The sequence below is a fragment of the Platalea leucorodia genome (genome assembly GCF_965183815.1).
Source record: "Platalea leucorodia genome assembly, chromosome: W".
NCBI classification, from domain to species: domain Eukaryota; kingdom Metazoa; phylum Chordata; class Aves; order Pelecaniformes; family Threskiornithidae; genus Platalea; species Platalea leucorodia.
The window spans coordinates 11,458,507-11,485,559 of NC_138859.1; the positions used below are offsets into that span (position 1 = coordinate 11,458,507).

The window sequence follows — 27,053 nt, forward strand, 5'->3', positions numbered from 1 at the left end:
AGAAGTCATTGCAGTGATTTATACTGCTTATAAATATCACTTTTTGTGGAGAGGCAGGAAAGCATTAATATGAATCAGATGGCCTGAATTATTTGATCACAACTCCACATACACATTAACCTTTAAAATGATACACAAAATAATTTAATCACCCAAATCTCCAATTGAACCAAAGATCGGTAATCCACACATCATACACCCCTCAGTATTTACTGACAAACCACATAGCCTATTTTCCCCCTCACAAAACAAACATTTCAATTATCCTGGAATGTTTCAAAGTTTAAGTTATATTCAGCAATATTTAATTTATGAAATGTAATTATAAGATGTGTTCTAGATGAAGTACACTCAACATAAAATAAATATTCAGTCTGAGAAAATAGTATCCCTTATTTGTATGGAGCATTTGTCTCTAGACCTCTCTCACAATAAACTATTTAAAAACATTCAAAGACATTACTAAACTTAGGTTTCTTGACTCATGCTGAGGAACACTTTTATCCAAGTGGCCAAAAAGAGTCAATCAGTAAGATAAGGTTCAAGTGGCAGAACCAGGGTCAATAATACTACAACCTCAACCCACACTCCAAATTACATCTTGCATACTTGATCAGTGAAGAATTTATGAATTGTCAGTCTAGGCCAGACCAACAGCTCTCCAAATCCAGCAGACACCTCTATCTTGCAGAGAATTTTAAGCTACTTCTTGATCTTTCCCAGTACCACATGGAAAACAATATTTATGTGTATTTTCCCAATTTGCCCTGCATCCTTGCTGCACTCTGAATCCAAGCAAAAAGTGCCAAGTCTGCTTTAATCTATATCTCAGATAAAAATAATACTAAATTTGGATGAGGAAGTTCTTCTGAGAAGATAGGAAGAGGACTAATAATAGGCTTGACTTCCTTTAAATCTGTTAACATAACATGAATATCATCTATAACAATATCCAATCTAATTGAATTAGATCTAACCAAATTCCTGACAACATCTGGCAGTGCTGAACACAAGCTGCTTAAGTTGAACAAAAAAGCATTTTCTTTTAATATACTTAACAATATGCTCCTCCTTTGATTTAAGGAAATGTGATCTTGCATCATGAGAACTGGTTAAAAAAAAGCTTATCATAGGTTTTTGCTATTATTTTGTGTTATCAAGTCCTCTCCTAGAGATCCCCCTTGTCCTGGGTCAAAACACAGAAGACAAGCTAAATGGCACTAGCTAGACCCATCTTTCATGATGACATTTCTGCTGGACTTCCAAATTGCAGGACTAGCACTGAACACAATGAACCAATTTCCATATGTCACCAGTGATAGAACCTGGTCTCAGGATGAAAGAGAAAATGGTCTGGTTCGGAAACAGAAGTAATTTTAGTTTTCCCAACACTGTCCTTAAAACAAGAATCAGGCAACCAAAAATTGTGCAATGACAATACCTCTATGGGAACCCAAGTTCCCCCTACAGAAGTCCTCAACATGGACATATAAATTACCCAGGAAAATAAATCTTTGCAGTTTTAATAGGAATGGGAGACATTCTTCTCAGGGATTCTAAGATGTGGGAGCCTGGGGGCACTGAAAGGCAAATAACAGCTCAGCCCGGTTTCATTTATACCTATGGTTGAATAACAGTTGCCATCAAATTATACCAGTAAATTTCAAGCTAGAGCTGAACTAAGAAAGTTACACTGCCAGGCTGGAAGATGACGATGAGTATCATCGACACAGTAAGTGATATTCACAACAGAAAATCTCAGATAGGCTTTTTAATGCCTTTGAGCTTGTGAGAGAACCATGAGGGTTAGTGAATGCTTGTTCTGCTACCATCTTTACTTTGACTCTTTTGAGGTACACATAGATTATCACAATGACTAAATACATTGAGAAGGAAGCAACTGGGAGTCTATAGCTTGACCAGGAGATATACTTACCTTCCAGAGGATCTTTATTTAAGCCCAGCTGGCTAATAATATATCGAGGGATGTCTGTTTTAATGCCTTGCCCCTCTTTAGCATGGCCTTCAGCTGCTGCCAAAAGATAGTAAAACTCTTCAGGATCAAATTCCTAGAAGAAAAATAATCACCATCATTCTCCCTGCAGAAACTGAAGTCTAAAAATCTAACATAAAAGCTTCCTTTGCTTCTTCTATTGCAAATATTTGACATTTCCCTTATTAAATGATACCTCGGTATTCTATTACTAATAGCCTATTATTCTATTATGATTCCTATACAATGTAACATGCTGTAAGCAATGAAATTTCATACCATTATTTCAGAGCACTACTTTATAAGAATAGTAAGTTCTTTGCCCTCAAAACTTCCCATAATATTCAGAGTGAAATGACTTATAACCATACAGAAGACTTCATCTCCCTGCAGCCACTTGCATATAAAAATCCACTACTGAAATAAATAAACTATGTAAATATATTGTTCTCTGCTTTTACTTCTAAATGAAATTTTGAAATATTTTTAATCAACATATATGCATTATGTTTTATGGAAAATAAAATTAAATAAATCTTTAGAACGAATCCAAAATCATAAGTTGCTGAAAACAACATTTGAACTTCATTAATCCAGTTGTTCCAAATCCACAAATGAAACATCCTCCTTTGGGAACCAACTATATTATTACGATCATTTATACCATGCCTAAAAGGTAAGCCTCAAAGAGGTAAAAAAACCCAACCCAAACAAAACAAAACAAAAAAACCCCACACCTCAAAACCCTGCCTATCCTTTAAGCCCCTGGGAAATAAGTTTATTTTATTATCCTTAATAGATGATAAAAATAGGAAAGCATTGAAAGGAACAAGAAAGTTTAAAAGTTTTGTTGTTTGTTTTGGTTTGGTGTTTTTTTTTTTTTTTTTTAAACAGACTTTCTCTCTCTTCTGGTATGAATTCATACCAAAATATCTCTCACATAGCCATTACATTCTTCAAGATGTTCTTGCCAACCATAGATCACAATAGGTGCAATGCTTAATATAGGGAGAGCCAGTCAGAGTCATGAAACATTGATGCAACAAAACAGACTTTTTGCTGGAGCAAGTCAGTTCTGTCAAAAATTTCCGCAGAAGCCAGGCAGGCTGCTGAGCTGGTTAGCTTCCCCACAGGTCATTTCTTGGCCTGCCATAATTCCCCAGGGCTTTAGTCTGCCTGCTGGGTCACAAGGCGCCTGTCCTAGCTCCTCAGGCTACCCAGGACTTGGGAACTCAATGTCATGAAACAATTTTCATCATCTCCAGCCTGCTCCAGTGGATTTACCACAAACCCATGAACTGCCCAAACTCTCTTATTTAGCTCAAAGTCTCAGGATGCTGCTAAACTGCCTAAAAATCTGAATTGAGTAACTAAGCATTACATGCTGTTTTAGCCTTACTCTCCTCATCTGACATGCTGTTCCTAGCTGTATCTCTTATATGTTACTCCTTGGCACTGAAGAACACAACAACATGATGATGTGTGCCATGACTTCCTATCTGCCTTCATCATCTTACCTGCAGCAGTGGCAGATATACAGCTTCTCCACTTGCTAGTAAAGTCAAGGTAATTTCAAAACAGATACTTTTAATCATATGAATATGTGTGTGTATATATATATACACACATATGCATATATGCACACACACGCAAATAATTAGAAGCAAGGAATTTATTTTCCAACTTTGTGTTTCATTTTCCATGTGCAAATGGAGAAAATCTTTCAATATTTGGCAGTAGCTCTTGGCACATATGAAACTGCAAAAGCTTTATTCATATGATTAAAAAGTGAATACAAATAATAGGAATTCATATACCATGAACACCTGAGCTAAGATCACCATCAGAAAACTGACAGCATTACTGTATGGTATCTGAAACTTCTCATGACAAAAGTGCTGGATTTATTTCCTATAATGCTACAAAGTTTCTTAGAGAGGCTGAAGTATTCCATACCTAGTATCTATTTCAGACAGACATTCTAAAATATCAGCCCATATTATTCAAAAGTTTCCAGAGGGAAGCTATGGAAAAACAACAACAATATTGTTTCTGTAAGATTAAATTATTCCAGTGACCTTTATGGAGCAGGCTTAACACCTTCTTGCATGAGAAATGTGTTGTTTTGTGACAGTCTGCCTAAATTTGTTCAAGTTACCTGCCTCTGAAGAAACATACTGTGCAGAGTTGTTATATTCCAGCTTAAATCTCTTAAAGATCCCATCTGAAGTAAGAACACTCCAAGGCAGCTGCGCTGGCTTTCTCTGCAATTGCTGCTCTGAAAAGCTTAACAGCTGGAAGCAACTAAGTACCAGAACACTAAGAGACAGCTCATCTCCTGGCCTCACAATACTGTCCTTCCACTCACATCAGCAGGCCCAGCAAAAGGAGGGATACAGGATGTGCAGCAGCTCTACTTGAAGCATGATAAAGCAGAGGAAGTAACCTAGGATAAAATCCCAGGGGCAGAAACTGGGAACTAAGTGAATGAAGATTTGGACTAGCTAGCTATAAAACTTAGTATTTAGGGATAACGAACTAATGGGCAAATAGGTCACCAGGAGAGAACCTGAATTAAGAGGCTAAAAGACAATGATGAGGCTGGGGGCAGGGGTGGGTGGGAGAGAGCTAGCAAGCATGGGAGGGAAAGACAAAGCATCACAAGGAAGCCTTGGTCTGTCAGCCCACAGGATGTGTTTAAAGGCATTTTTGGATGTGCAATGACAAAGACACAGACGAGAGGGAAGACAAGACATGATATGAGAAATTGGGCGAAGAGCTGGAGAAAGATTATGTGAATCCTAAGAACAGAGCAAGAAAGATCACTCTAGATATGGAATGAGCATTTCAGGGTTCAGGGGACAGGGTGAAGGAGTAACACAAGTTTGGATTCATTGGCAGGGGCAGGACATGCTAAGGCATCCTCTTCTCTAAAGCCTGACTTTTTTTTTTTTTTTTAACATCTCTCTCATGCTGATCACATACCTTATTATCACATACCATGCTGCACATACCTTATTTTAAATTCCTTCTGAACTGCAAGCCATGAACAAATTGCAACTGGGAACACTGAGACATGGTGTTTCCAAAACAAAACAGCCCATGGCTGAATGATCCAGGTTGTGGATTAACTGTGCCACAGATGAAGAGACACAGCACAGAGCCAAAATCAGGTTGGAAAGACTTATTAGCTCAGATTCAATGCCATGCAAATACAGTTATGACACTTTCAGGCATAACTTGAGTCTAGCAGCAGGTTAGCAGCTCCCACATAAGCCTTGCCAGCCTCAAATAGTTATGTGCAACATCAACACTGTGATCCTGGTATTGGCAAGCACAGTGGCTCAACAAAGTCAGCTCGAGCTGCCTGCCAGGCCTGTTGGACTCAGGCTAGCTCTTACATGGTATTTGGGTGTCTACGCTGTCCTCCTGAGTACACTGTGTTCTGCAAGGGTTTATTATCATAGAATCATAGAAGCACAGAATACCAGGTTGGAAGGGACCTCAAGGATCATCTGGTCCAACCTTTCTAGCACAATCTAGATGAGATGGCCCAGCACCATGTCCAGCTGAGTCTTAAACGTGTTCAGCGTAGTGGAGTCAACCACTTCCCTGGGGAGATTATTCCAATGATTGACTGTTCTCATTGTGAAAAGTTTACCTCTCGTGTCCTATCGGAATCTCCCTGGGAGTAACTTGTACCCATTACCCCTTGTCCTCACCATGTGACTCCTTGTAAAAAGGGAGTCTCCATCTTCTTTGTAGCTCCCCTTTAAGTACTGGTACATGGTGATGAGATCACCTCTAAGCCTCCTTTTCTCAAGGCTGAACAAGCCCAGCTCTCTCAGCCTATCCTCATACGGCAGGCTTCCCAGACCCTTGATCATCTTGGTGGCCCTTCTCTGGACCCCCTCCAGCCTGTCCACATCTTTTTTGTATAGTGGGGACCAGAATTGTGCACAGTATTCCAGGTGTGGCCTGACAAACGCCGAGTAGAGAGGGATAATGACTTCTTTATCTCTGCTGGTGATGCCCTTTTTGATGCAACCCAGCATCCTATTGGCCTTCTTGGCTGCAGCAGCACACTGTTCACTCATATTGAGCTTCCTGTCCACCAGGACCCCCAGGTCCCTCTCCACAGAGCTACTCTCCAGCCAGGTCGATCCCAGTCTGTGCTGCACTCCTGGATTATGTTTTCCCAGGTGCAAGACCTTACACTTGTCCTTGTTAAACTCCATAAGGTTCTTGTTAGCCCACTCTTCCAGCCTATCCAGATCTTCCTGCAGGGTGGCTCTCCCTTCCAGAGTGTCTACTTCCCCACTCAGTTTGGTGTCATCTGCAAACTTCATCAGGCTACACTTGATCCTGTTATCCAGATCACTTATGAAGATATTGAATAGCGTTGGGCCCAGTATCGATCCCTGGGCGACCCCACTTGTGACAGGTTGCCAGTTCCACTGAACAACTGAAGCATATTGACTCTGTGCATAGGAGCGACTTCCTGTACCTGAGCCATCCCAGCTCCCACAGCATGGGCAGGCAAAGCAGAAATGTGCCCACGTGGCCTCCCACAAGCTAGCCCAGTCTGGCATCATCAATGCTATGCTCGTGCATAAATAAGTTAACTCTTCTGTTTCTTCTGTTCCCTAGTATTACTTGGACTATCTGTATATCCAGATACCCTAACCCCCCTGCTGCTGTTCCCCCCAGATCAGGTACCACAGAGCTGACTGCAAGCTGCCTATAGCCCTGGCAGATGTTGAGTGAAACAAAATTATGAAAATTGTAAGAACAACAACAACAGGAAAACCACCAAGCAATTACGATTCTGGAACAGTCTTCCCAAGAGAATAGCAAAGTCTAACAAAACAACAGAAAAACCCAACTAGTTTCAAACTGGAGCTTCCTCAATTGATGAAAGGGATCCTATAACATAGTATTTGCAACAGCGGGGAACCAAACACAACTGCAAGAGGTTCCTTGCCAGTCCCATATTCCTAAAATAAAAGCCAAAATGATCCCACCAACAATGAAGCCCTGCCCAGTTGTTTGACATGTTTCAAAAAATGATTGTAAAGGGCTTTGAATGCTAACCCAGAAATTTTCCTACACTAACAAGTGAAAAACCTATTTAAAGTAAGCATAATCTTACCAGGCATTCCAGTAAGCGAGCAGGACAAGCAACAACTATTAGGATTTTTTGGACTAGTTGCTTAATAAATGCCAGTTCTCCACTCTCTGATCGCTCTTGAGCCTCAAAGATAAAAATAAAGGGATAATAAACCATATTCGATGCACAACTCAGGAAAGTATATATGATATCTGGGACACTTTTGCAGGTTTTGAAGCATGTACTTGAGACAAACAGCATGTCATTTTCAAGATGCCAACAGAAATAACAAGGATTTGAGCAACATTATAATTTCAAATTGAAGTAATCCATTTGTACAATTCTAACACTGTAAAAACAAAGTAAAAGTGCCTACAATGGACATAATACCTACCTTTTTTTTTTAACTTACATAGTACTATTACCATCAGTTTTGCAAAAGGGACTACATTTCAATACAACATACATCTGTCTACATTTACAGTTGTCTCTCAATTTGTTAATAATTTTAGGATGAAATGAAAACTGATCTAAGTAATATTAATAAACATAAGCAATATCCATGCCAAATTGATACTGATTTCCTATGGCCACATGTCACACTAAAATGACAATGACCTATATATATAGGAGACCATACTTGCAGAGAGAGGCCATATACAGGTACATGCAGAAAGAAAGACAATGAAAAATTGAGTTCTACAAAGATGACAACAAAGGGGGGAAAAAGCTATAAATGAATACATATGGAAAAAATACTTCTGGAAGGTTTGAAAAGATTTGCACAGTGGCCTGAACTGCATTTCAAATTTCTTTCAAACTTTCTCTTCTAAGAACAAATGGTATAATGTAAGGGTGATAATGAATGCAAAGACACCATATCATTCTCCTCCTGATTAACATATACCAATAGCCTTTCACTCAAATATCAAAGCATTTCTTTGTTCTGAATAGTAGAAACTGTAGACTTTATTATTATTAATATGGACAAATAAGTACTTTTCATATAATATATATCTGTGCTGGTTTTGGCTGGGATAGAGTTAATTTTCTCCATAGTAGCTAGTATGGGGCTATGTTTTGGATTTGTGCTGGAAAAAGTGTTGATAACACAAGGATTGCTGAGCAGTGCTTACACAAAGTCAAGGCTTTTTCTGCTTCTCACACTGCCCTGCCAATGAGTTGAGAGGGGACACAGCTGGGACAGCTGACCCCAACTGACCAAAGGGATATACCATACCATATGATGTCATGCTCAGTAATAAAAAGTTGGGGGAAGAAGGAAGGGGGGATATTCAGAGCGATGGCGTTTGTCTTCCCAAGTAACTGTTACGCATGATGGAGCCCTGCTTTGCTGGAGGTGGCTGAACACCTGCCTGCTGATGGGAAGTAGTGAATGAATTCCTTGCTTTGCTTTGCTTGCGTGCACGGCTTTTTCTTTACCTATTAAACTGTCTTTATCTCAACCCATGAGTTTTCTCACTTTTACTCTTCCGATTCTCTCCCCCATCCCATTGTGGGGGGAGTGAGCAAGCGGCTGTGTGGTGCTTAGTTGCTGGCTGGGGTTTTAAACTAGAGTTTAAAATGAAATTTCTAATCTTTGTTTCTAGAAATAGTTCAGATGATAGATAGCTAACTGTGACAATGGGACAGCAGAAACTCTGGAAATGGATGAATCAGTAAGTGTAAGTTTTCCTGTTATGTTGCTGCTTTTGCTGAATCTGAGCAAGGAAAATTAAATGTGTTGGGTGTCCCCCGTCCATCGTCATCCATCCATCCCTCCTCCCCCCTTGTATTTTCTCCCGATATGTGTAAACAGATTGAATAGAACAGTAGTTAATCCTCAGACTAACGCCATGGTGCTCAGCAGACAGAAGGCTTGCAAAAAATATTAGAAAAAAACTTTCCATTTTCCTAGATGTTGCAGTATCTTTAATTTCCATGAAGTTACATGTTCGCCATGTGGAGGATGTTTTGCCACAAATTCCACCACTGCTTCCTTTATTTCTGTTTAATTAATGTATGTATTGTCCTTTTAGAAGGGCATTTGAACCCTTTCATAAAAAATAAAGTATTTTAAACAGATTTTAAGACAGTACATTTACAGAGGCAGCTAATGATCAAATTAAGAGTCTGAACAGATCCAGTGAAGAGACAAGGAAGAAATGAGCAAGTTAGTTAGCAAATAGCCTGGATTCAGAAAGTTAGTTTTCAATCTGAAAGATTGTGCATTATTCTTCTTAATCTGTGTTTGAAAATATTTGACTACAGTAATGGGTATCATACAGTAATATATTGTCAGATGCTTGTTCAGGTTGGCAAAAGAAAAATCAGTTGGAGGAGTTGATTGGGCTGAATATTGTGGGCTTAAATGCTCTCAGTTTAAATTCTTATTTTTAAAAGTTGGTTCTTATACCTTGGATTTCAATCAGCAGAGTAAATGCAGTTCTTTAGTGTCGATTTTCAGTGCAAGTGGATAGAAAAAGCAAGTGCATTTTTGGGGGATGCATAGGTAATTCAGTGGTGCTTTACAGGCATTTACAAATGTTAGTAGAGTTTAAAATACAGGCATGGAGTATCTGTTAAACTAGTTCTGATATGCTACAAAAAAAAAGACATCATCCTTTGGTAAATGTCATATTATCTTGAGATATTTTCTGATTTTCTGGAAAAATGCCACCTATAAAGGCTTCCAGAGTTGTGACATGAAGGGTGTTTCTTACTCTGCTGCATTTGTTCATCTGCATTTCAAATATTGTATTAGACCCAAGTGTTATTTAGTGGAAGGATACTGGCAAATTGGAGAAAAGTCAGAAAGAATAACTAAAAGGCTTAAGGGAAGTGCTTAGGAGAATCTAAGGTGCAAACTGGCTTAGCAGTAGCTTAAGAAATTGTAATTGTAAAGTTATTTGTATTGTGCAAATGTTGAAGAAATAAAGGAAGGATTATGCAGTGTAATAAAGGAACATAACTGGGGAAGATGATGAAATTAAATCAGTAAAGAAAAATATAGGATGAATATTTGGAAACATTTTCTCAAAAGTGTAGTTGTGGAATAAATACACATGGGAAGTGGCAGGAAGCATAACTTAAAAGTAAAGCAAAGGACCATTCAAAATCATTCATAAATATGCAATTAGGAAGAATCCTGTACTGGCAGGCAAGTGGGATAAGCAATTTAATAAATCTCTCTCTGCTCCTGTGTAATTCATTCTATTGTCATATTCACTAATCTTCTTGCACTGAATTATTTCTTTAGCAAGCATTTAATTGAAAATGTTCCAACCAGGTCTACTTTCATCCTTAACTATTACCAAACTGCCTAGAAAGGGATCACAGAACTTTGTGGAGATTTGGAAAATATCTTGAAAAGGATCTTGTGGGTTTGGAATACTGAATTTGGAAGTCCCGTCCCCTCATCAATCATCCACCCTCCCCACCCCCCAATTCTAATTCGCACTTAGATCTTCAAGATTAATTAAAAATTAAAGCTAGAAAAATGTTGTACAGTACTCAGGACATCTCCATTTTGAAAATATTCTGGCATACAAGTAGGTGAAGGTGACCTCTAATGGTAGAATTATTGTATTTTTATCTTCCATATATTTCTCTTTCATTTTGTGTCTCTTTTCACAGTCCATCCTAAGTTATATCACAGTCTATCCTAACATTAGTTAGAAATGTACAAAATTTTATTTGAATGAACGAGAACTCATCTACATTTTGTTACTACTAGGCTGTACTGCCAGAGTCAGACTTATTAAAATGGGAAAGCAATGGCCAATGAGTGCCTGGTGGGATTCACAGAAGTGCGTAACTCTGGATAGGAATTGCCAGTAACTCTTTTACCAGAAGCCTTCATGCCTGTCTCCTGTAACCCTAGCATGTAGATGAGTGGACAGATAGCTATGGTGTAACAGATGATACCTTTTTGATGAAAAAGCAGCTTTGCTTCAGGAGCCCCTTTGTTCCCTCTCTACACTAGCTGTGTGGCTAACTGGCCAGAGCTTTTAGCTGGTTCATCAGGGTGTGACAGCCTGGTGATATCTGGGTTTTTTTGTTTGTTTTTTTATTTTTCCCTGATTTTGAAAAAAGTACTGTATTAATTTGTTCTTTCTCCTCTTTTACTTTGAAGAGCTCCAATACCTCACTGAAACTGCGGAGGAAACCTCAGGAAAGTGATTTTGAAACAAACTGATTAGTAATGGAGCTTATGGGTGAGTAATCCATGAGTGCAACAGATCTTCTGCATTTTATTTTTGCGTAGCTTCCCATTTTTTTTTTTTATTGAAGGGATGTTTATGTGAGGGAGTTTGTTTGCACTGCTGCTTTTTTAATTCTGCTTTCCTGTTTTGTTGCTAATACTTGAAGTTCACAAGAAAAACTTTTTGGAAAGCCTGCTAGCCAACAATGAATTACTGTGTATTGCATTAAATTAAAATACTAAATATTACATCACAAAGATTTTTCAGAATTAGGTATCATGTAATGCCAAAGATGAAATCTGAATAAATCAAAAGGCAGTTTTAAAGCTGTGCTGCTTTTGGCTGGGATAGAGTTAATTTTCTTCATAGTAGCTAGTATGGGGCTATGTTTTGGATTTGTGCTGGAAACGGTGTTGATAACACAGGGATGTTTTTGTTACTGCTGAGCAGTGCTTACACAGAGTCAAGGCCTTTTCTGCTTCTCACACCACCCCACCAGCGAGTAGGTTGGGGGTGCACAAGAAGTTGGGAGGGGACACAGCTGGGACAGCTGACCCCAACTGACCAAAGGGCTATTCCATACCATATGAATGCTCAGTATATAAAGCTGGAGGAAGAAGAAGGAAGGGGGGACGTTCGGAGGTGTTTTGTCTTCCCAAGTAACTGTTATGCGTGATGGAGCCTTGCTTTCCTGGAGATGGCCAAACACCTGCCTTCCGATGGGAAGTAGTGAATGAATTCCTTGCTTTGCTTTGCTTGCGTGCATGACTTTTGCTTTACCTATTAAACTGTCTTTATCTCAACCCACGAGCTTTCTCACTTTTACTCTTCCGACTCTCTCCCCCATCCCATTGTGGGGGGAGTGAGCGAGCGGCTGTGTGGTGCTTAGTTGCCGGCTGGGGTTAAACCACGACTGCCACCTTTATAATACTGGAAGCAGCCTATGTTTATGGAAATGTGAAATGGAATAAAACTGCATCTGTAGGGCGACAGATTGTTAAAAATGAGTGCTTACTTGACCTAAAAATATTGGTGAAGTGGAAACAAATTTCCTTAGTAGGGCTGCGCTGTTTTGTTGCTTCTCCATGGACACTCTTCTGTCCTCAGATTTTACCCAGTTATCTTTTTCTGTTGCTTGGCTAGTTTCCAAGTACTTGGAAAGTACACAACTTACTGCCCAGTGGTATGTGAGTCATCTGGAGACATCTTGGAAGACCAAGAGAAAATTATGTTAGCCCAGGCCTTAAGTGAACACTAAATGTTTTCTGGAAATACTGAGCAGGGATTGTGTCTACCAGCAGACAGAAGTCTGTCTTCAGTCTCCTTTTCTGATCATATACTATCTATTAGACCCTTGATTGGCTCCTTATCTGCACTGAAATGTATCAAGACAGGAACTGTTGATCTAACCTGCAGGAGCAGTAGAGATGTATTGGTTCAAAAAAGAGGGGTTTCCATCTTGAGATGAGGAGCCCATCACCAAATGAGGCTGCAGACCCCATTAGACTGACTCAACTCTGCGCTACCTCTGCTTGAGGTAGGAAGCAGTGGCAACCTAATAGGACTGAGCATTCTTTGAAGAGACCCTGGACATGGAAGAGAAAGCACCTGCAATCTACCCACTGGAGTTTTGCATGCCATTTTAATGGCCTGAGGATGATGGACACAATAATGCCTCTCTCTCAGGTAACCCTGAGCTCTTGATGGAACAGGAGGCATTTAGTACTGCCTAGTATTGTTGGTCATTATAGCTCATGTAGAGGCTATTACTTGTGTCCAGACCTGCTTACATAGCTCAGCAAAAAGCCTGAAGGAAATAGCATAATTTGCATTAAAGTTATGTAAATATCCAAATACAACTTTTCACAATTCAACCTCTCCACAATTTGTTTTCTCAGAATTTGTCTCTAGGCAAACTCATTACTTATCATATGCCAGTTTCTCCCAATTACCCCAGGACTTGAAAAGCCTTTCTTCCAGCAGTTAGCAGTAGCTGTTGCTCCCCTCCCTGGCTGCATCCCTTTCTCCTTCCCTTGGCAGATGCTTAGTCCCCTCCCTTCCCCCTTTCATCTCCTACCCAGTTTCCTCTGTCTTACTGGAGGATAAGAACTGTGTGGGGTGGGTCCCTATCAGAGAAAAGGGTGTATGAATCACTGGACCTGACCAGCTTCCCAGCAGTTTTAGGATGCTGGGGGATGGGGAAAGGAGGGAGTGGCTGCAGAAGGGCATGCTGCAACCAGTAGCATGAGGCTGGCCACCAGAAGTCAGAGGTTCGGTAGGCCTGTGACTCTTGCTACATAAGTGTTACAGTCAGAAGGAGCCTTGATGAGCCATTAAGAAATATAGACTGGAGACAACTATCCATTTGAAACAAGAAACAAGTAAGGATCTGAAAAGCTGGAAAAGAAAGGATGAAAAGCCAAGGCTTTCTATGGCATGTATGATGCAGGCATGTAGGATTTTTTTTCTCAAAACTTACAGTCAAGGTTAAAGGGGAACACATCACAATTACCTAAATACTTTTTAACCCATCTACAAAATAGAGTACAATTAAGCAATAATACCTGTTCCATCTGTGAATAAAAGCAGTAAACTGCCCCATAGGCATTTATCGCAGTTTATTACAAGTATAAGCAGCCAAAATAAAAGTTATTGTTGTTATGCTACAAGGACTTTTTTTTCTCTTCCATGTTTTTGTAGGCCATTAAGTTTTTTAAATAACCTCCTATACATGTGAATTCTGCCTGTGCTTCATTGATTTATTCTCAAAAATACATCAGTGGGCATATTTTGTGCTCCGACTTATTAAAGATTTAGTATGCTATTGTAATATCTTATTTATTTTGAGGATATAATGGAGGGTTTCATTGTGAACCAATTTAAAAAAACCCCATACATTCTGATGTCTTTGATTTTGCTGTGATGTTTTTGCCTTCATTAGTGAAATGGAAAGCTTTGCTTGACAGGGTAATTTCTGGTCTTGGCATACTGTAGCAGAGAATTGTCAGATACATTAAACTTGATGAGTTTAAATATAAACTATTGGTTTTGTGAAAGTTTGAGTAAATATCTTAACAGTTCTCTGCTTTTAATTGGTTGAGTAAAATCATTTGTAGTGCAATTAAATGCCTATATAGTAGATGAGGCATATCAAGCTTTGAGAACAGCTAGGAATATACAATAAATTAAACAAGCTGTGAATTGGTAAACACGTAGGATGCTGGCCAAGTCATTAATGGTTTCACAAGCTGTCTATCTGTCTTCTTTCAGCCAGCCAAAACTTTTCATACTTCCCAATTGTTAAACTTTTACTGGAATCACAGCAACATTTTTTCCATATTCCAGCTTCCAAGAGGTAGCAGGTAGTAGTAGTCCATCTCTTCAAGTTGGCATCAGCCCACTTTCCTGAACCAGCCCAACAAAATAAATATTACATTTGATTTCAGGGAAGCAAGTGATGTTAGTTCAGTTGCTCTTCACTAATGTATAACTGTATCTGCTTAAAGCAAATATATAATACCACTTTTGCATCTGCCTGGAATGCTTTTACTTCTACAGAGATGGTAATGTCAATGTGTACATGACATACTGGCTAATGGTGTCATTTGATAAATTTAATAACTCTCAGAGGCAACGTTGGCTTGAGCACATGCTGTCCCTAATCTGTGAGTACTCAGTCCTGTCCCTTCTCCACCTGGTTGACAGTACTTGCTCATGTGTAGTTGCATTGGGAATGAGACTAAGAAAGTTACCCAGCTGCAGAATAACACCCTGTCAATCAGGTTAATTCTTCATCAGCCTGGAAACCACCAGTTCAGAAGTGGAAGGGGATGGGGGAGCGCAGCTTTGTAGGTTCACTTAAGTAGCACCACCTCTGGTCAAATAAACTGCATTCCTTCTTTTCTGTTTATCCCTTTGGGAGACTGGTCTATACAGAGTAAGAGGCTTTGATTCCTAGAAGCCCATGGCTTTAAAGAGCGGCTTAAAAAGTAGTCTGGCAATTTCTGTGCTAGGGATCATATATTTATCATTCATTGTGGACTTACTTACTCAAAATGGTGAACTTTGAACTCGTGGACTTTATTGCCCTTGAGTGAGCCTCCCTTTCCAGTACAGCGCAGGCCAAGTGCCTTATCTTTATTCTGTAGCTAATATATGTGTGAGGATCGAATATTTGCAGCTAATGCAATCCTCTCGGTGGTAGAGAAAGGCTGTTACTGTGTTGAAGGTCTCAAATTCTGTCTTTCCTGAATGTACAGCGTGCTACAAACTGGTGAGGAGCTCAATTTCTCAAGTGTTTCTTTTGCAAATACAGAACAGTTCTTACTGAGTTTGTTATCCCAAAAGTGGGGTCATTAGCCCAGTGTGCAGACGCAAATTAACACACAGAGCTGAGGTATTTTATTCCCTTCGTATTTGCGCAAAGATGGGTGCTAGGTGGCAGTTCCACAAATCTAGCACACCTTCGTACAAAACTACAGCATATTTATCCTGCTACATGATTAGTATAAACCCACCCAAATTCACGCTTATTGGTTAGTGATTAACATTTCATACGCTATTGGTTTACTGTATTTAAATTAGCCTCGCTTGCTATGTAAATTAGCACGCATGCTCCTTTCAGGTGGGGGGGCAAGTCTTTTCGGTCCTGAATTGAGTCGGTGGTCGTGATCTCCCCTCACCGCATTTATCTTTCACCCAGTTTCTGCAGTTTTATCAGACTTCATGCTTCTCTGGCCACCATCCAATCTTTGGCGCCAAGATGTTCCCTTTTATCAGTCTGTTAGATCTTCTTCAAGGTTAGAGCCGTTAGTTTTGCTCAGTGGAAAATTCCACTTTCTGCAGGATATCATTTTCCACCTTTGAGACTATGAGACCCATTCACAAGTCTCATATGTCTCACTCTTTCTTTTCATCCACCGTACATAATTTCCCATGACTTGTCTTACTATCATACTCTTAATGCATCCAAGTAAAATACAAGCAATTATGACTACAATTATGACAATGATTAAATTTTTCAATAAGCTCTGTAACCATCCAGCAAGGGAGAATCCAAGTCCATGTAATATTTTGTTTAACCATGCCACTTCCATTGAGGCCCTCAGGTCACGACTTGACTTTGCCACTTGTTTTAATTTGTCCAATTGATCGTCTAGATTTTCAGTAATGTTTGGGATGTGAACACAGCAGTCTTTATTATTTAAATCATGTTTTTCTGACCACCATCCAATCTTTGGTGCCAAGATGTTCCCTTTTATCAGTCTGTTAGCTCTTCTTCAAGGTTAGAGCCATTAGTTTTCCATGGTTCGTTAATTAAACAAATGCTCTTACATCTTTTATCTCCTTCCCAGATTCCTTTCCCAGAGCACAGGTGGTTCGTAGTTTTGCTCAGTGGAAAATTCCACTTTCTGCAGGATATCAAGTTTCCCATAGGAAATCTGGACAGCAGTTTCATCATTTTGCACCTGTGTTTATTAGCTGCCATAAAGATAGAAGTTGCTACTGTTACATATGGAGAGGTGGTTTTATTCGCCAAAATCTATGTGATGTATTGAAACAACTAGGACTAGTACCAGTTGTGAGAGAAGAATCAGGGCCATCGTGTTCTCTTCTTCAGATGGCCAGCATCTCATTTGCTGCTAGGCAGACTAGGATAAGTCTGAAATGTTGCTGAGAGGAGGCTGTGCATGTTGTCCCGGGGCTCAGAAGACCCACACTGCACTGGATGCTCATGTTAGGAGTGCTGCAGTGCTTTAGGCAGCATTTCCCCTTGCCCGCAAATAAATCTGATCTGGTCATGGGCATCGTCTAGCTAGGAGATGGTGCAATGTTGCTTGTAAATTCTGATCTTAAATAACTGTCTGTAAACTTTACCATATTGCCATAATATGAATTACAGCCTCGCAAATGGCTCCCCTACACTCAAGACAACATCAGACATAATTCCAGGGTAGTACAGAATCTAGCAGTCTCTTCTCAGGAAATTGCTTGTGAAAATGAAGCATTGTTCCTGGTTAGCAGCTGTAACTTTTAAACAGCAAGTACAGTACCTGTGTTTCCACAAGGAGTTCAAGGTCCTTTGACTAATTAGAGAATTGGGTCAAAGCAAGCAACACAGCTAGATTAGCCTGAATGTAGACTAGATGATTGTAAAATGGCTCTAAAATTTAAAGTTATTGAAGAGCTGTAAACTAGGCCTGAAGCCTGTAAGTAATTTAAAGAAAAAACAGGAATCTTGGTTGTAAGATTTGAGGGATAGATTGCATAACAGTTAAGTTGGAGCAATTCAGGAACCCAGTTAAATGTTTTATAATTTTTTTTGGTCATCTTAACACATGTGCACAGTGTTTTATATTTGTGCCTAGCTAAAGGTATTTTAGAGATACTTTTTCAAGTTGAGTTTTATGTTGGAAGTGGAAGAAGGTGATGTTTGGACAATGTTATAGTTTATGAATTTTTTTTTTTCTCTCGAAAAGTAAACTTTGCTTGCTTTGTTGAAATACAGCATCAATAAAATACAGAGCACTTGTGCACCTGTTGAGATCCATACAGTGAAATCAGAGGATGTTTTTGAAACCTCTTGTTGCCATGTTATGAAAACAGAAAGGGGGGTAGGAAAGCAAATTTTTCATTTGAAAGCATAGGAAGTTGCAACAACGCCACTCTGATTGTGGCTTTGCAGGCAGAGAGGGCATACCACTGTCATTGAATGGATCGACAGGGCAATTGGATGTTCTGGATGTTCTTAATACACTGCTTTTGTGTTAAATGAATCCTCAAATTTATGATTGTCTTTATAATATACTGAAAATCATGAGCTGCATTTAATGATCAAGGACAAGAAACTAGGAGTGAGGTATTGTGCTCTCTCTTAAAAGCATGTATAAAACAAAGATAAACCTCCACCTAATGCTCTAGCTATAACATTCTGTAAAGTAAAGAATAGAGAGAGATGTGGGAAAGTGGGCCTGTGGGGGAAAAAGAAAAGGTGTGAATTCAACGCCAGGATTAGGAGAATGTAGCGAGATGACAGCTTCGAGGAGAGGGAATGGAAACTGGAAGTCCATCACAATCTACATGATAACTTATTATACAATAACAGAAGCATGCTTCAAAGGTGGCAAATCAGGGTTCAGAATTACCCAAGACAAAGTTATTATGTGCCAGAACTCACTGTGGTTGTTCCCATCATTTTACTTCAAAGTTCAGCATCTTCAGGGTCTCAGCAGATGTGTGCTTTACTCCAGGCTTTCCATTTAGATTAAATTGAAGCCCCACTTCTGTGCAGAAACATGGAAGATTTCCTGTTTCTGTCGTCTTTTTTTTTTTTTTTTTTTTAAATGTCCAGGCAATTTATATATCTTTATTTAACTGTTTCTCTTTGGGAAGATTTCATTTTCTATGTATCGTTTTAGTGACATTTCAGCAAATTCTAATATAATCTTTCGAACTGTGGGAGCTGAGAACACCGGTGTCGCAGGCAGTCCCGGACACAGTTGTTGCAGTGTGCTTAGTTTAGTGTACTGGTAGGCTGGGGAAATAGCATCACTACTGCAAACTGGGAGCGTCCTGGAGGAAGAAAGGAGGTCTTCTGCAGGAATAACGTGCTGCTGTCTAGGGCATAGTTTTCTTTGTAAAGCATAAATGCTGTTTGCTCAGGTTACTTTGATATACAGCGGAGGATGTGGCTCTCGCAGCCCAGAAAGCCAACCGTATCCTGGGCTGCATCAAAAGAAGCGTGGCCAGCAGGTCGAGGGAGGTGATTCTGCCCCTCTACTCTGCTCTGGTGAGACCCCACCTGGAGTACTGCATCCAGCTCTGGAGTCCTCAGCACAGGAAGGACATGGACCTGTTGGAGAGGGTCCAGAGGAGGGCCACAAAAATGATCAGAGGGATGGAACACCTCTGCTATGAGGACAGGCTGAGAGAGCTGAGGTTGTTCAGCCTGGAGAAGAGAAGGCTCCGGGCAGACCTTATTGCAGCCTTTCAATACTTAAAGGGGGCTTATAAGAAAGATGGGGACAGACTTTTTAGCAGGGCCTGTAGTGATGGGACAAGGGGTAATGGTTTTAAACTAAAAGAGGGTAGATTCAGACTAGATATAAGGAAGAAAGTGGTGAAACACTGGAAAAGGTTGCCCAGAGAGGTGGTAGATGCCCCATCCCTGGAAACATTCAAGGTCAGGTTGGATGGGGCTCTGAGCACCCTGATCTAGTTGAAGATGTCCCTGCCCATTGCAGGGGGGGGTTGGGCTAGATGACCTTTAAAGGTCCCTTCCAACCCAAATTATTCTATGATTCTATTCTATGATTCAGGTTTTACAGCCCAGTCACTCAAAACCTTCCAAATTTTGGAACATTTTGGGAGCAGACAGCACTTATGCCTTTTTGGATCAGCGCAAGCGCTACCTCTCACTAAGCATTTAGACAAGATTCAAAAAACCTTGCTAATCTTATGTTTGGTTTGTTTGTTTGTTTAGGTTCTAATTCTTCCCAGAGTAGCTCCCCTAGTTCAAGTGCTCACAATTCTCCAGCTGGTTCAGGACACATAAGACCCAGCACTCTTCATGGCTTGGGTCCAAAGATTGGTGGGCAAAGATACAGATCTGGGAGACGCAAATCAGCTGGCAGCATTCCTCTCTCTCCTCTGGCACGGACACCTTCTCCAACACCCCAGCCGACATCCCCTCAGTGATCTCCATCACCATTGTTAGGACATTTGATTGGAAATACAAAAATAGCTCAGTCTTTTCCTAGCAAAATGCACTCCCCTCCAACTATTGTAAGGCATATTGTTAGGCCAAAGAGTGCAGAGCCACCAAGATCTCCACTGTTAAAGAGAGTTCAATCTGAAGAGAAACTTGCACCTTCTTATGGCAGTGATAAGAAACACTTATGTTCATGAAAACACAGTCTGGAAGTGACCCAGGAAGAAGTGAATAGAGAATTGTCCCAAAGGGAAGTAACTCTTCGGAGCTTGGAGGAGAATGTATGTGATGTGCCATCACTCACACAAGTCAGGCCTGCAGAACAGGGCTGCTTGAAACGGACCATCTCCCGAAAATTAGGTAGGCAAGAATCCATTGATGAGCTAGACAGAGAGAAGCTGAAGGTCAAGACAGTTATGAAAAAGCAAGATTTTGCTGAAAAAGCAAATGTTGCTATACATAAACCTAGCAGTGAACCAGAAAATCCCAGTACCTTAAGATTGGAAGAAAGAGACAAAAAAGCTCTCCAGAAGGTATTAGAAAGATCAAATCTGTTTGAAACAAAAATTTTTGCTTTGGAGACCCAGTCAGCTGGTGGCATACTCAAAGACACCCTTCAAAAGAATGTAAGCTTGAGATCAAATGATTGTATTGTATTAGATGCACAAATGTGTCATGGGCCTCCACTTAATGAACTCAGTCATATTTCTTATGACTTCAAAAGAATTTCCCCTCCATGTACACTGCAAGATGTGCTACCTCAGTCCTCTGACAGGATGTTAAGTGGAAAGGGAGAAAACACAGATAAAAATGTACCAACAAAAGAATTTGTCAAATTTGAAAGATTAGATGTTAACCTTGCAAATATTGATTATCTTAGAAAGAAAATGTCCTTTGAAGAAAAAGATGACAGCATCTGTCCAGTGCTAAAACCCAAACTGACATCAAATGTTCATGAATGCCTTCAACTTAATACAGGCAGACCCATAAACATACAGCAGGACTCCACTGCAGTTACCGATGGTGGAGTGTTTATCAGCAGTGCACATGCTGCTCAGTTTAACTCGGTTTCTTTTGTTCCTCTGAAGACCTTGAATGGCCAAGCAGAAATGGGCGTGGAAAAATCAGCCCTTATTTCCACCGATTCTCCTGTCAGAAAAAGTCCATCAGAATATAAACTTGATGGGAGGTCTGTTTCCTGTTTGAAGCCAATAGAAGGCACACTAGACATTGCCTTACTTTCTGGGCCACAGGCTTCGAAGACTGAACTGCCTTTGTGTGTGCTGCCAGGACAGAGCACCAGCAGTGATGGGGGATCTCCTAAATCCCCAACACCACAAGGGAGTGGTGGACAGGCAGAGCTGGCCTGTTGGAAAGAGCAGTTGTTAAGCTATTCAAAATCTAGCAAAGTCAATGTATCAGAGCCTCAGGTTCTGCAAACAAGCAAGAATTCTCCAAATCCACCAGTCATCCCTGTGGCTGCAGAAGTACTGACAGAGAAAAAGGTTTTTAGTCCAGCTGCTAAAAGCAATAGTTCTGTTATTGAAGCTGTTCAAAAGAAAGTCACCTCCCTTTCAAAACAGAAGGACAATTCAATGGAAGCAAAGTCTTGTGTTAATCAGCATTAAAACTACCCAAACATACTCCAAACTTTCTACTGTCCAAAGCACTCCTGAAAAAGCTGTAGGAAAAGAGAAGCAAATACAAAAGGAGTTGCCTGCCAAACAGCCAGTAGCCCAGAGAAATTGTGAGCCTATCCCTGCAAAGGTGGAGGTGATCAGGGAGTCATCTCTGAAGGTATCTGTCTCAGATGTCCTGACAACAAGTTACTCCAAAAGCAATGAAAAAAATTCTGCTGATTTTGCCATTCCACCTCAGATGCAAGGAAAAATGCAGGCAGCTGGCCCCAAGGCACAACCTACAGATGGCAGAGATTCACTGAAACAGCCAGGCAAAGGTGACACCAGCATTGCTAGTCATTTTGTGGAAAGGTACATAACCAAGCAGAAAGTTCTCAGTGAGTCTAAGAAAGTTATTGCAGAGCCAAAGAGTGAAGCTCCTTCATCCAAACAGCCCATGCAATCCTCAATAGATTGTGATCCTGAAAATGAGAAGTCTGCACCAGTTTCCTCTGTGCAGAAGCACAACACCAAAGATTTAGGAAAGAAAGATCAGAAACAGCTTACTGACATAAGGCTTCAAGCTACCAAGAGAGAGCAGTCCAGCCAAGTTCCTCGGCAGCAACTTAACGTTTCAGGCTCCCCTGCTGTGAGAGAGACTGTAAGCAGGAACTGTGCTGTAGATGTTCACATAGGTATTCAAGAACATGTGAAGCCTGCTGCTACCTATGCGGAAAGCAGAAGTAATAAACTCAGGCCTGTCTCTGATATGAGTTCCTCTAAGTCTAGGCACTTGGATAAACAGACATTTTCACAAAAAACATGCACTCCAACTGTAAAAGAAAAAGAAACTATTATTCAGGTGTCTGCCTGCTTCCGGAAAGATGGGAAACATGCCAGTAAAAATGTGCCAGATCCCCTTTCTTTTGTTTCAGGCTCTTTGAGAAAAATGAATAATGAACATGTGCAGGCTGAAAGGCCTGTGAGTTTGGAGCATGGCTCAGTAGCCACCCTCCAAATAAGCAGCATCACTCCTGACACCAAACCTAAATCCTCTGCTGTTGGCCCAGTACCAGCAGGCCCAGAGAGTTCTAAGCAAATGCAAAGGCAAGAACCAGCAGGCTTTGGGGAATCTGCTGATCAAAAGCAACTTCACCTCAGTGAAAAACAAACCATGTCTCCAAAGTTTTCCACTGTGAAAGACCGTCTCTTGCTGAGCAAACAGGCAGACAGAAGCCCTAGTAACCAGATGATCTCTGCAGACAAAAGACCTGAAGGAAAAATATGCATTGATGCACTTTATGTTCAACACGACAGTGGGAAAGTAGAGCCTACCCTTTGCCTCGCAGACTGTGATGTCAGAGGGAAAGGAGCAGAAAAAGTAAGTGTAAGTAGCAAAAGCTCTCAAAATTCGAAAGGGAAAGGACAAGTTAATCAAAAACAGCCAGAAGATGCAAACAAGCAGATTGCAATAAAACATTTGTTGGCTGCCAGTGGGCAGAGTTCTTGTGTGGCTACAACACCAGGAAAGCTGCTGACGTGTTCAGCCAATTTCTCTGAATGTAGACAAGAAGTATCTGTTTTGTCTTCAGCGAAGAGTGATGCATCTTCAGCAAAGGTTAAAGTAGGCTCACCTAAGCTTCCTGCAACCAGCTGCAAGGAACTAATTAAGAAAAGCACCTCTTCCATAGGGAGTGGTAAGGAAGAAATGACTAAAAGTGTTTCACTGATGACCTTGCACAGTGCTGCTGTTGTAGTAGAAGCCCACCACCCTGCTTCAAACCTTGGGGGGAAACCTGGAAATCAAGAAAAGTCTTTTTTTGTTAACACTGTGGATGTAAAGGGAAAAGATGCCGTTCAGACTCAACAGTCTGCTTCAAGAAAACAGAATGTAGGTAAGGATTTACCTAAGTCAGCAATCACACCTGACTGCCCTAACGCACTTTCTAATGACAAAGACTCAGCTTGGCAGCGGCAAGGAAAGGAAGCTTTGCGGAGCAGTCCCCGCACAAAATCCTGTTGACTGTAAGACCTGGCAGATGTGACTTTGAGACTAGCTGAAACAATATCAATATATTTTGACTGCCTTGAAACCAGCACTGTTTGGTGTCTTTGTGTGGCAAAGCTTTCATGTCACTGAAGAAAGGGGACAGGGGGTATATAGGGAGAGGACTTTTTTTCAAAATGCCTTCCCAATTGTAACCGGTAAAACTGTTACCATATAGTATTTGTACAAAAATATCTTTACAGCTGAGTGCTGTTGAAGAAAAGATTTCCTCTGTAAATACCTAGTCATGTTTTTGGGGTTTGAATGTAGCATATATACTTTGCTGCTGATTGCATTGTTTGCTCCCCTTTTTTAAGATAGTTGCTTTGCCACTTATTTGCCATACTTGAATATGAAACTGAATTACTAAAACTCAGACCTGGCATGGACATGCACAAGCATTGGTCTGACGGGAAGACAAAAATAGGCCACATTTTTCCTTACTAAAAACCCTAGCTAGAGGTTAAAAAAATACTAGGAAAGAATAAATATGGTGACTTATTGTGAGTTTTTACATGTATTTTTAATAATCAGATTTTGATAGTACTGTACCTGGCTGACTGCTTCACCAGATCTAACACAAGATCTAACTACATCTCCCTACTGCACAAAGCTTGTCTCTTAGAGTAGGTGTAATTAAAGCTAAGGGAGGACCGCTTGGTTATCACAGCATCCCAGGAAGAGTCATGTTCTCTGGTGAAATGGTGGTTCTCGTCTTATTAGGAGTGTGTTCTGTGACCTTCACCTCAGACAAGGCTGAGACTCTGAAGCACACACCGTGTGCTTAGTTTCTGCTGCAATCCTCTCTTGGTTTCCTTGAGCTTTTTTAAATTCAGGCCCTTACAGCGTGAGGCACAAGCATAAGCACAACTTGCAGTACTATTATGTTCATCCCTGTTTTTTAATGAATCTAGAGAATACGTATTATCATGGCATATAGGTCTGCATAATTAGCTTCATACAGCTGTAGCTTTTTTCTATTTTGACAAGCAAGGTAAAAAGGAAAAAAAGCAGTTTCAGTGTCATATCTTCAAAAAAGTTCAGGACATCTGATACATTTTAATACATAGCTGGGGCATTATGTTGTAGACTTGACTTGCTGTTTTTAGCAAGTAATTCTGGGTTTCAAATTCATTTCTAAATACATTGAGTATCTCCATACATTTCATAACATAATCTTTTTATTTGTATGCAGAGAAAGTAAATACTGTAATTATAAAAGAAGCATTTTGTAACAAAGGAACCTGTTGGAGCTATTTGGTGCTAGAATGTGACTGTCTTTTTACTTTTGCTAAGCCTTTTTTAAATTTTGTATACTGTGGAACATGTAGACTTTGATCATTTTAGCATGGAGGTATTTAGTTTGTTTTGAAGGATGAAAGGTAAAATTTGAAACGTGTACAGGAGCACTACAAAATACCCTTGCAGATGCGTTTTTTTAAATGATTGGGATCAATAGAATGGTGGTTTTGCTTATTTGTTATATGCACTATGTACCCACACTAGAGCTAGGCCCCTACCTGTTTCATCGGGGCATATGGATTGTCTTTCTGTCTCAAAAGCTAGAAAACTGTTCATAAAAGCACAGTGTAAACTTGACTTGGAGGTTTTTATGACAACTGACAGTGTACAGAATTCATTTCCCTCTGGGAAAAGCTTTATTACACTGGTTAGTTGAGTTGGATTACAGCAAACCTGTCATGGAAAAGTAAAAATCACAAAAAATTCCTGATTTTTCATGTGGCACTAGAACATTCATACTGCCTTTGATGCATTCACAGAAGAGCTAGTGAGCAATGGATAATATTTTTTGAGCGGTTTTAAAGAGAAAATGGTCTTGACATTTACAGTTCATCTGTGCTTTGGCAGTTATTACAAATGAACCCTAATGCATTTTGATATAACATTTCTGTCTGGGAGGTATTTCCTAGTTTAGTCTTCTGCATTTTTTAAACTATCCTAGTTTCCTTTAAATCACATCTAGCTATTTGTTTACAGTATACCTTTATGTATATTTTGTATAGTTCACTATCACTTCTGACAAATAAGTTTTTTGCATTTTGGAAGTGTAACAGTGCTTAAGCTTGTGTTTATGTAGTACCTGTTTGTTGGTGTTTACCTTATCAGTGAGCTGTTAGAGATCCTCCTACCTGTGTGCTACTTGGTCAGTCTATGTGATTGTAGATCTGATGATGTGTTCCTTTCTAGACTTCCTGCTGTAGATTTCTCAGCTTGCTTACAAAAAAAAAAAGAAAATAAAAATGTTAGGATCTGTGCAATAAAGTGTTTGCAGGTCTTATTTTCTCTAAGAAACTCCTTATGGATGTCATAATTGTTGTATATTGAATACAATTATTTATACTTGCATAACACTGAAATAAAAATTCAGCATGAAATGTTGTGGTGTTAGCATTTTCCCTTGAACTGCTTTCACTCCTGTAACTTAAGGCACATCTCTGCTGTACTCAGAGGCAAGCACATACTGGCCAAGGATTTTGCATGAGGAAATGTAGTCTAGTCTGGAGGAGGTCTGCATAGCTAAATATCTCGTCTCGGGCAGTGGCTGGAACCACTGCACTGCTGTTCAGTAGGGAGGCACGGGGTGATGATAGACAACATCCTGACTGGTAGCTAACAACAGCAGTAGGCTATAAGGTGACATTTCAATCTCTCCTTCAAAAATGTATCATCATTCATTACAACAGGTCAGTATGTTTTTAGTACCTTCTCAAAATACCCAATCTTTATTGGTTTTTTTATTTACGCTAAATTCTCAGCTTTAACAAATTCCTAGAGCATGTGTAAGTGCATGCAATGTTTTCTTCAGTTTTGAAATCTCTACCCCTTGAATGTCATCAAATCTCCCTTTATTCTTTTTTTTTTTCTCATAATAGAAGATAAAAGAGATGCAGTGATGAGATGGAGCAGAGCACCTTAGTATCCAGTGGCCTCTGGTGAAGAAAAATCCTTTTGGCAGGAGGAGCAACAGGGCAGAACTATTGCTCCCCTGATTTTCATCTTTCCATCTCTTGCAGGGGAGCAGCATCTAATAAAATACATGTGTCTTTACTGTTCCACTGCCAGTAGCTGGTAGAGGAGCTTTGCACAGCTGGTTGGCACATGCCAGGAACTGTCTGCCCTGGGGGGATTATTTTTTGCTCACATTTTACTATTGCATTGTTTTCTCTGTGTTTTTTCCTCTGTACAAAACCAAGTGTGGCAGTGTTATGGAACCGCTTCTGCTGCTGTGCTCTCTCTTTGAAACCAGTAGGTGAGGGGAAGCTCAGGTCACCCCCAACCTTTCCAACTTGCTGCAACCCAGCAGAAGGCAGAGAGTCTGCAAAATCAGTGCACTGGGAGGGGGTGTGT

General features: G+C 40.2%; 1 protein-coding gene across 1 annotated transcript in view; it reads left to right on the forward strand.

Moving 5' to 3' along the window:
• Window positions 1-23,660, forward strand: part of LOC309601736 (microtubule-associated serine/threonine-protein kinase 4-like) — a gene marked incomplete at both ends in the record, with an annotated part of 118,653 nt that extends 94,993 nt beyond the window's left edge. Inside the window, 5 exon segments of the mRNA XM_082334899.1 lie at window positions 17,211-17,334; window positions 19,791-20,002; window positions 20,006-20,212; window positions 20,216-21,627; window positions 21,629-23,660. Coding sequence (XP_082191025.1) covers window positions 17,211-17,334; window positions 19,791-20,002; window positions 20,006-20,212; window positions 20,216-21,627; window positions 21,629-23,660 — 3,987 coding nt within the window.
• Between the last annotated feature and the right edge of the window lie 3,393 nt (window positions 23,661-27,053).